General features: G+C 47.1%; 1 protein-coding gene across 1 annotated transcript; it reads right to left on the reverse strand.

Moving 5' to 3' along the window:
- Positions 1-6773: 6773 nt before the first annotated feature.
- CAVIN3 (caveolae associated protein 3) lies at positions 6774-10014 on the reverse strand. Its single transcript, XM_004781180.3, has 2 exons — positions 7917-10014; positions 6774-7389 (listed from the first exon to the last, which is right to left on the reverse strand). The coding sequence occupies exons 1-2, from the start codon at positions 8298-8300 to the stop codon at positions 6988-6990; spliced, it is 786 nt and encodes a 261-aa protein (XP_004781237.1). The 5' UTR covers positions 8301-10014; the 3' UTR covers positions 6774-6987.
- Positions 10015-10584: the final 570 nt, after the last annotated feature.

The raw sequence follows: 10584 nt of genomic DNA on the forward strand, positions 1-10584 counted from the left end.
ATGCAAAATGGTGCAGCCACCATGGAAACCAGTATGGAAGTTCCTCAAAAAGTTAAAAATAGAACTACCCTATGGTCTAGTAATCACACTACTTGATATTTACCCAAAACCCCACAAAAAAGAAAGAAAAAAATTCAAAGGGATGCATGCACCCCTGAATTTATAGTGACATTATTTACAATAGGCAAACTATGGAAGCAGTCCAAGTGCCCATCGGTTGATGAATGGATAGAGAAGACGGATCTACATACAATGGAATATTAATCAGCCAATAAAAAAGGATGAAGTCTTGCCATTTGCAATGACCCGGAGAGATCTAGAGAATACAATGCTACATGAAATAAGGCAGTCAGAGAAAGACAAATGTCACAGATTTCACTCATCTGTGGAATTTAAGAAACAAAACAAAGGAAAATAAAAAGAGACAAATCAAAAAAACAAACTCTTCACTATAGAGAACGAACTGATGGTTACCAGAAGTTTGGATGGGGATATGGGTGAAATAGGTGAAGGGGATTAAGAATATACTTATTATGATGAGCACTGAATAATAAATAGAACTGTGGAATCACTACAGCATACCCCTGAAACTAATATAACACGGTGTGTTCATTATACTGGAATTAAAATTTAATGTATAGATAGATCAATCAATCAATGAATCAATCTCTCTCTTAAAAAAAAAAAAAAGAAATGGGTGTCTCTCTGGCTCAGTCAGTAGAGTCTGCACCTCTTGATCTTGGGGTTCTGATTTTGAGCCCCACACTGGGTGTAGAGAACACATACAAATAAAATTTTTTAGAGAGAGGGAAACAAATGATAAGAGACTCCTAATGATAGAGAACAAAATGAGGGTTGATGGAGGGAGGTGAGCGGGGGGGGGGGGGTGCTAGATTCTAGGTGGGTGACGGGTATCGAGGAGGGCACTTGTGATGGGCACTGGGTGTTACATGTAAGTGATGAATTACTCTATTCTACTCCTGAAACCAATACTGTATTGTATGTTAACTAACTACAATTTAAATAAAAATTAAAAAATAATAATAGGGGTGCCTGGGTGGCTCATGCAGTTAAGCCTCCAACTCTTGGTTTGGCTCAGGTAGTGATCTCAGGGTCGTGAGATTGAGCCCCACGTCAGGGGCTCCATGATCAGCAAAGAGTCTGCCTGAGATATTCTCCCTCTCCCTCAGCAACCCCAAACCCTTCCTCACTCGTATGCCCTCTCCCTCTCTCTCTCATAAATAAATAATCTTTGACTTTGAGAACAGTGGCTAAGTGAAAAACACCTATCACAAAAGGGTATATATGTATCATTCACTTTATACAAAATGTCCAGAATAGACAAATCTGTAGAAACACAAAGTAGGGGCACCTGGGTGGCTCTGTGGGTTAGAGCCTCTGCCTTCAGCTCGGGTCATGGTCCCAGGGTCTTGGGATCGAGCCCCGCATCGGGCTCTCTGCGAAGCGGGGAGCCTACTTCCCTTCCTCTCTCTGCCTGTCTGTCTGCCTGCTTGTGATCTCTGTCTGTCAAATAGATAAATAAAATCTTAAAAAAAAAAAAGAATGAAATAAAGAAAAGAAACACAAAGTAGATAAGTGATTGCCAGAGACTTGAGGGAGCAGAAATGGGGTACAGGGTTTCTTTTGGAGTTTATGAGAATGTTCTAAAAATAAGAATGTTGATGCTTGCACAATTTCATGAATAGAAAAAAATCACTGAATTGTATATTTTTAAAAGGTAGACTTTATGGTACATGCATTATATCTCAATAAAGTTGTTAGTAAGAAAGAAAAATGTCATTCCAACATTCTGTCAGGCTGGTGGCTTCCAGATGGTGAGGTGAGTGATAGGACAAGTGGGTCCTGTGTTCATTTGCCCACAGAAGCACCTCTTTTGCTATAGTGTTCGTTGATCCTTAACAAAGTAGGGGATTTTATTAACTCTGTTTTGTCCACAAGTGAAGTGTGATATTCAATGTCTCTCCATTTCTCAATTCTGCCTTTCTGTGGGCAGGTTTTCTTCTCAAGTCTTCACAGTGACCCAAATTTATTAGTTATTTATGAGAGTAAAATGCACAAGAATTCTTAGTAGAGAATCAACAGGATTTGGTAACTCATTGCATGTAGGGATTGGGGTGGGGCGGGGGCAAAGGGCCAGGTCTTTGGATGTTAATACCTTCTACAGTAAATACAGAAGAGAATCTTGACTTTTGGGAAAAGCAGCACATAGTTTGGGATATGCTGGATTTAGTGTTTTGATGAGATACTCAGAGGAGTGTACTTTTTTTTTTTTTTAACAATATCTCAGGTCCTTCTAAAAAGGAAAAGTCACTTGAGAAACTTACACAAAAAGAAATAATATGGGGCTCCTGGGAGACCCAGTCAGTTAAGGTTCCACTCTTTGTTTCAGCTCAGGTCACGATCTTGGGGTCGTGAGACCGAGCCCTGCATTGGGCTCTGGCTCAGCTGTGAGTCTGTTTGATAGTCTTTCTCCCTCCCCTCATCCCTCCCCTCCCTCAGTAAGTAGATAAATTTTAACAAATAAATAAACAGAAATCATGTTGGAGGAAAGATCATTTCTCCCCAGGAAACTTCCTCTGTAATTACTACTACCCCTGCTGGGTTAGAAGCACCATTTGTATGCTCCCATAGCACCTTTTATTTTTCTCATTATAGCATTTATTTAAAACTTTTATTACAACTGCCAGCTTAATATAAGTTCTATGAGGGTTCTATTACAGTTCTATTACAAACCTGTCCATGTAATATATGATCCATCTCCATCACGTAGTACAACAAAGATAAAATGAATGACTAAATAAAAAATCTTATTTAATCCTTCTGACAGAGCTGGGAAAAGGAAATGATCATTCACCAACAACGAAGCTTGGATATCTTTGACTATGAAAGCCATGCTTCTTTCCATGTACCTTGACACTTCCCTATTCAAAATGGGTATTAGTAAACTAAAACAATCCACGAAAGAATGGCCAAAATTTGGTAACAGATCACAAGGAATTGTTGAATAAACCAGTAATGTTTGGCCTGAGGAGATAGTGTGGAAGACGTTTTAGACGAGTCAGTCTTGTGTGGACTGCTGGAATTGGACTCCAAAGACATATCATAGAAATAAAGAAATTTTGTTTAACAGACGTTGCTGAAGGGAAGCCAACCACCAATAGGAGAAACCACAAAAACAGATTTTGATCTCAGTACAAAGTTTCCTATCAGTCAAAGTTGCCCCAAAATAGAGTTGCTTGAGAGGTAGTGAATTCCTTGTCACCTGGCTTTTTTAAGCATTAAGGATTTATCCTTATCCAGCCAAGGATAGGCAGCAAGATGGTAGTGGATATTGTGTTGGAAATGCAGGTAGGTTGGATGGCTTTTGGGTTCCCTTCAAAGCTTAGGTTATGTGATTCAATTCTCAATAAAGGAAAGGCAAAAGGATATCCAATACTTAAAAAGAGAAGAAATTTCCTACCCGGAATGTATTTTTATCCATGGAGGAGGAATACCACAACAGAAAATGGTCATACCAGGTTGAATAATCCTATCAATTATCTCCAACCCATTTCCACCATTCTATTTTGTAACACTTTAAGATCTTCGGCTTCCCATGTTGCAGAATGGAAAATGTTCTGACTAGCTAGCTAGAGTATGCTAGTTCACTTAGCATTTGGATTTTTCCAAGAAATTAATGAATCCAGCACTTCTGGGGTCAGTTATTGCAAGCAGTGTCTCTCAGCCTAACCACACTGGAATCCCTAATAAATTTGCACTTATGGTCTGAAGAACTGAGAACCAAACTCTGAATTCTGGTAATCCACCCGTGTGCCCTCCCCTTGCTTAGTCACCTAAGTGCCACATACGCTGGAAGACAAGTGGGTACTCTGGGTCAGTCTCCACTCCGTTTAGTTTATAATATTAATAATCATAGCAATAGAGGTAATGATGGAGCTTGCAATGAAACAAAGAACTACTAAGAAATTAAGCTAGTTTTGTTTTAACTTGACTTTTTATTATTTCTCCTGTAGAAGCATCAACAAGGACTAAAAAATAATACCTGCTCCCAAGTGAGGCAAGACTTTAGGTTCCTAGAGGTCAGAGTCCAGACTCTGAGCTTTCATGTGCTTCCCAATGAGCTATCAAGACATCTTATGTAAGAAATGTGCAGTTAAGCTCTTAATTTTGTCTGAGTTGAAAGGAGGAAATTGGAATTGGGTATATTTCCAAGGATTTGGAAAAAGAACAAGAATTTGTTTTTCTTTGGGGATAGAGAACTGAGCCTGCTCAGACCAGCCCCTCCATGTTGGCACAATCTTGAAAGGAGTAGCTGCCAGGTACCTGAAACAGTCTACATCCTAAGGAAATGGATCCATTACAGAGCCAGCCTCCGTGGAAGTACCCCTGATTTAGGGGCACAGAGCTGGACAAGGAGACCTCTGGTGTGTTGAGACATCAACTAGGACACAGGTACCCCAACAGTGGCATCGTGTGGTCATAAGAAGCAATAGCAGCAGAGACATCCAAGGTCTGAGAGACCAGGAGATGGTTGGTGTGAACCTCCTGGTATACTTGTACAGTCTACGGAAGGAGAGGGAGCCCTAAAGTGATTGATGATAGAATTTCCACCAATCACGGCCAGTGGGGGTTTAGACTCTTCTAATTGAATCCATAAGAAAAAAAAAATTTAAGTCACTATTGAATTCTCCCATTATATTTATTTATTTGAGAGAGAGCGCTGGAGCACAAGGTGGGGGAAGCAGGGGGAGGGGGAAGCAGGGGGAGGGAGAAGCAGACACCCCGCTGAGCAGGGAGCCCTACTACAGGCGGCTCCCAGGACCCCAAGATCATGACCTGTCTGGTCCCATTTTAAATCTCCAAGTTGCTCATCTGAAGTACTCCCCTGCCCTGTCATCATCTGTATCCTTACTCTTTCTTTTTTTTTCCTTCAGAGCCCATAACCAGAAAGCCCTTCTAGTTCATATGTTTGCATGTTTTTATCTGTCTCATAAATACAGTTGTTTATGGCCCAGTCTCCCCCTACATAATCCACAAACGCAGGGATCTTGTCTTTCTTATGTCCCACTATATCCCCAGCTCTTAAAACAGTGCCTGGCAGAAACTCCAAGTTCAGTAAATACCTGTTGAATAACTGGATGAATGAACCCAACTCTGCTCCAGGCACTTTACTAGACACTTACATAAATGAACCCTCCCAGCAGTCCAACAGGGGCTATCATTACCCCATTTAATAGATGAAGGAACTGAACTCTCCTGCCACTCACCGTTCCTGTTTTCCATTATTTATTTACCTTTTCCAAGAACAATGCCTTAAACATTCCTCACTTCTCCTCCTTTAGGTTAGGTTGTATCCCTCTGTCTTTCCTCTCAAAATAACACGTATAACAATCGCTATTCTCACATCATTCATGTTTGTATCTCCCTAAACTCTGAAATCCTTGAAGGCCTCAAGATTGTCATCTTGCTGTTCACAAGACATAGGATGGACCCAGAATACATGAGGTACTCAAAAATGTTTTTTATGACAATAACTGAATGAATGGGCTGATGACCGGCTCCCATCCCCAGCTCATCTCCTCGCACTTCTCACTTCTTCTGTGATGCTCTTGCTTCACAAGGGCTTACTGTGGGCCAGGCATGGTATATGGTGTGGGGAATACAGAAATTAATAAAACAATCCCTAGAGCAGAGGAGCCGCAGTCTTTGGAACCGTGTGGGAAGAATAATGGCAAACAATCACCATGGGCAGTTAGTACTGAGGTGTGGGTGGTGCTGGTGGCAGGGCAGAGACGCACCTGGGCCTGAAACTCGGTTTCCTTGCTGGGTTTTGCATTAGAATAGAGATGAGAATGATAGCATGAAGCTCAGTGTAATTCAGTTGCAGAATGAGAGGGAGAGGCATGCAGTGAGGCTACAAAAATGAGCAGAAGTCAGATCACGAAAAGTTATGTTAAAGATGTTGAAGGAATATTTAAGAACTCACTTTATTCTGAAGGTGATGGGGAGCCACTGAAGGGTCTGAATCAGGAGAATGATGGGATCAAACAGGCAGTTCAAATAATAGGTGAAAGATAAGGCGCTGGGTCTCTAAAAAGAGGTCAGACTGCAGAGGTCAGAACAATAGGATAACTGTTTCCCAGTGGGAGGGGAGTGCAAGAGAGGGAGAGGAACCCAGGAGGACTCCCAGGTCTCTGTGTGGAGGACGGTGCCATTCCTGGGTAACGAAAACACAAGAAGGAGCAATTTCGAACGACACATAATAAGTGCCCAGTAATTATCTCTAAAATTGAAATTGGACTTAAGAGATAGATTGCTTGCATTGGACACAGTGAGTTGAGGTACATTTCAACCACAGAGAGTGTGTGTGGCTGGTGGGAAAGGCCGGGGAGAAAATATTCACAGAGAAGTACCTGGAATGAGAAGGGGTCTGAGAATAAAGGAAAACCCAATCTTTAAGAGGAAGAAAGGGAGAAGAAACTAAGGGGAAAACCACTTGTTGACATTTACTGAGCACCAACAGCAAAAGACTATACTGGCTGCTTCTCTGGGAGTAAAGTGTTCTAGAAGCAGGTGGCCAACAGGGTATTTCTATGTGCCACTCACCAGAGCCCAAGATTCACTGGGAACCTAAGAAACGACTCAGTGATCTTTCTGAAGTTGAAGCCACATTCCAGGTTCTAACATCTGTCTTGGGCCTTGCAGGCTTCCCCCCCACCCCACCCCGGCCGCCCCTTCACATGGAGTCCGGATTAGGTGACGGTACTTTTATTGACAGTGGGGGCAAGCAGGTTAGAGTGGCTGCTCCTTTCTCAAGAGGACAGTCTAGCCTCAAGGAACTGGGAGAGGCAAGTCAGAGTGGGGCTGTGGATGCAGGATCCACTCCTTATTTGGGTGTGAAGGCTGCATTCTGAAAGGGAGGATTTATTTTGGGACAGGGCATAGGCACCGGAGAGGCACGGGCCATTAGGCTGCGCTCTCTATTTGAAGCACTGCGGCTTCCGCTGCCCCAGGTCTCCCGGGATCTTCCTCGGTGTCCTGTGGAGGTTCTGACTCCAGGTTGGGCTCCAGCGCGGGCCGGGCGTCAGGCTGGCCATCAGCGCTCCGGCCAGGCCCAAGGCGAGGTGGCTTGACCGGCGTGGGCGTTGGTGCTGCAGGGCCTTTCCGGCCGGACAGGGCTCTTCGCAGGCTCTGTACCTTCTGCAACCCGGTGCGCCGCAGCCGCCGAGCCCTGGACTCCACGGGCTCCTCGTCCGAGCTCTCCTCAACTTCACCCTCAGGCTGCTCTGGGCCGGGCTCGGACTGGTCGGCTGGGCCTAAGGGCTCTGGCGCCTTCTGGAAGGCGCTGGCTGGGATTTCGGCCTCCTCCTGCATGTGATGAACACAGCGCTGACACTGGCATCCCCTACCCCGCGCAGCGGCATAAGTCTCACTCCATAACTACACCGGGGAACCCGCCCCACCCCTGGCCTCCGCAGCCCGAGTGGCAAAGCAAAGGGAGGCGTGGGAAAGTAGGGGGCAGCAGGGAGAGGGAGGAAGAGCTACTGGGCGAACTACTAAAGTTTGCAAAGTACGTGGGACCTGCTTACACAGGATGGTGGTTAGCAGGGGCAGAGAACTGTCGAACTGTCGCGGGACGCACTTCCGCCACCGTTCGGGGATGGGCTGCGACTTGGAGCAAATTCGGTGGACGTGGCCTGAGCTGAGCTGGGCGAACTCTGGTTGGCCAGGCTGGGTTCAGGGAATGGGGCAGCGTGGTGGGAAGTGGGTGCGGCTCTGGAAGTCCGCTCCGCCGGGTGGGGTGAGGAATGCGGGTGTGGTAGCCAGGCGGGGGACGGGAGGGAAGGAGGCCCCAGATGGTGGTCGGGAGGCGGGGGACGCCTAAGGTCACTGACCTTGAAGAGCAGGACGTGGAGCTTCCCGCGCGCCACGAGCAGCCCGTGGTTGGCCTCCAGCCGCTGCACCTGGGCCGCGCGGCGCACCGCGCGCTCCTGCGCGGCATCCGCGTGTGAGCCCACGCGCTCCGCCTTGGCCAGCAGCTGCGCCAGTGTGTTGCTCGTGGTATCGTGGCTGCGGCTCAGCGCGCCCAGGCCGCTCTGGATGCGGCGCACAGAGCCCGCTAGGCCGCCCTGCCTCTGAGCCAGGCCCCCCTGCCGCTCCCGCAGCGCCTCCAGCATGGTGGCCAGCTTCTCCAGCAGCGTCACCACCGTCACGGCATGCACCGGGCCCCCAGCCGCTGCTGCGGACCCAGGCCCCGGCTCCAGCGCGCTCTCCCCCATGATCCCCGACCGTCCTGCCTGCTCTCCCTTCGGCCGCGGGCTGCACTCTGGGCTGGGGCCTCCTTTCCCCGGCTCCTCCCCAGCTCCAGCCGTGACTCAGGCAGGCGGAGCGGGCCCTCCCGGGAGGCGGGAAGGGGAGCGGGGGCGGGGTGGCGGCGGCGGGGTCCTTCGGAAGCGCCCCCCCTTCTGCTGCTCCGCCCCGGGGGGCCTTTGCAGGGAAGCTGGTCGGCCTCGTATCCGCCCCCCTTCCCCAAACTCTCTCCCTGTAAGTTTGAATTCCCCTCCTTCGCCACAGTTCTCTGGTGTGCCTCTTTCTGGAATGTACTCCCACCACTGCAGAGGGTGAGCCATGGAAAATTCTGTTGTGCACATCGAGTGGGTAGAGAAACTATGTAAGCACGGCACAAGGATAACCTGAGGGGCTTCCACAGCCACGGCCTTCGGCCTCCCACGCCCCTGAGGACTGTATTCGTGCCCCCCGGGGTTGGGCGCGGTAGGCAGGGAGGCTGTGCGATGCTACACATACAGACTCAAGACTGTTTAGGGTGTTGGCCTCGCTTCCTGACCACACAGGCTGCTCCGTGCGCACCGGCAGGCGGGGCATCCTCTGGTATTTTCCAAATAGTCATCGCCAGGGTTTAGCCACAGGCCTCCTTTACTGCCTCTCTAGTTCTTACTGTTGGGTAGCTTTGCCCTGTTTTCTTTCTTCTAGTTGTCATACCTCCCTTTTTTGGGTGCTTCAGTGGTAAAGCCCCAGCCACACCTAGCTCTTACACCCTAAGCCTGGAGGGCAGGCAAGACAGCTCTTCCTTTGAACCCTTAAAAGGGTTATTGTAGGTGCTGGTATGTCTTTGTTTCCGTGCAGGTTGGTTGTGGCTCCAGCCTGGAGTTTGTTTGTTTGTTTGTTTAATTTTCTCTAGAAATAGCTGAGAATATCTGCAAAGGATGAAGAAAATTTGAAACTGCTGCTGTAGAGGGAGAGAGTGTGTCCCTAGAAGGTCCAGTTACGGTGGCTCATGAATTGGTAATGCCATCAGATTGGAAAATGCCCTCTCCTGTCTTTAGCAAAATGTGGTAAACTGACTATAGGCTCAGGAGTCCAAGCAATCCATTGATCCTGACCCCTCTCCTCACCCAGTCTGTGAGGGCCACTTGATAACTATGGAAGAAACCATAACTATCACTGGGCATAGTTAATGCAAGGGAGCTGCAGTCTGACACAAAAATACCCCAGAGGATGGCAGCTATTGCCAGATTTCCGGGGATGCTAAGTTGATGACTGACTTCTACAAACAGGAGGTTATGGAGCTTGAGCCCTGTGCTTAACACCGAGGAAAGACTCCCTTCGCTGTCTCTACCATCGGACGTTCCATCTGCTCAGACAGACCCATCAGGATGTGCCAGATAAAATGCTTTCAAACCAGGGGAATAGAAAACCCAGTTTAGTTCTTAGAAACAAGAAACCCAATCTGCACCTAATTGGAAAAGCCCATTGTAGAGTGATGATTAAATGTAGGTCAGTCACAGCTTCAAATCTAGTTCTTTACCGTTCTCTCAACCGTGTAGCTTCATTTTAGGAGTCAGCTTTATCCCCAAACTAAGCATAAGGAGGCTACAGCAGTTTCAGTCTTATATCAGTATACAAGGTCAGGAGAAAAGAAGGGCCCATCTTAAAATTTAGGACATCTGGGGCACTTGGGTGGCTCAGTGGGTTAAGTCTCTGCCTTCAGCTCAGGTTGTAGTCCTCAGGGTCCTGGGGTAGAGCCCCCTCTCTCTCTCTGCCTGCCTCTCTGCCTACTTGTGATCTCTCTCTCTCTCTCTCTCTCTCTGTCAAACAAATAAAATCTTTAAACAAATAAATAAAATTTAGGACATCTATTTCCCAGAAGCCTCCCAGAATCCACTTGCCTTCTACTGGGTTACATGGCCATTCCAGAACGAAATTATATGGCTAGGAAAGTATCCTGCATTGGTAAGCTTTAGCCTGGGTTCCTTCACCCAGCGGTGACAAGAGTGCTGAAAATTACATTTTAACAAATTAGGCCTACTTCTTGCCCTTCCCTAGAAACATAGATGGTATGGGAGGAAAAGTGGATATCTCAGCACTGCTAGAATTAGTCAATTAAAATTATCTTCTAGAGAAAGGCTGTGAAAGAATCATCAGCTTTGAGGAGTAATGCTAAGGGAGTCCAGTGCATTTAGAAGCAAGACTACATGGGTAGGTATTTTTAAAGACCTGCTAAATCCCTCTCTGGATATGCAGAGCAAGGAGGAGCTTAAAACT

This window comes from Mustela putorius, unplaced genomic scaffold (assembly GCF_011764305.1).
Source record: "Mustela putorius furo isolate JIRA1106 unplaced genomic scaffold, ASM1176430v1.1 tig00000238_pilon_pilon_pilon, whole genome shotgun sequence".
Classification (NCBI taxonomy): Eukaryota; Metazoa; Chordata; class Mammalia; order Carnivora; family Mustelidae; genus Mustela; species Mustela putorius.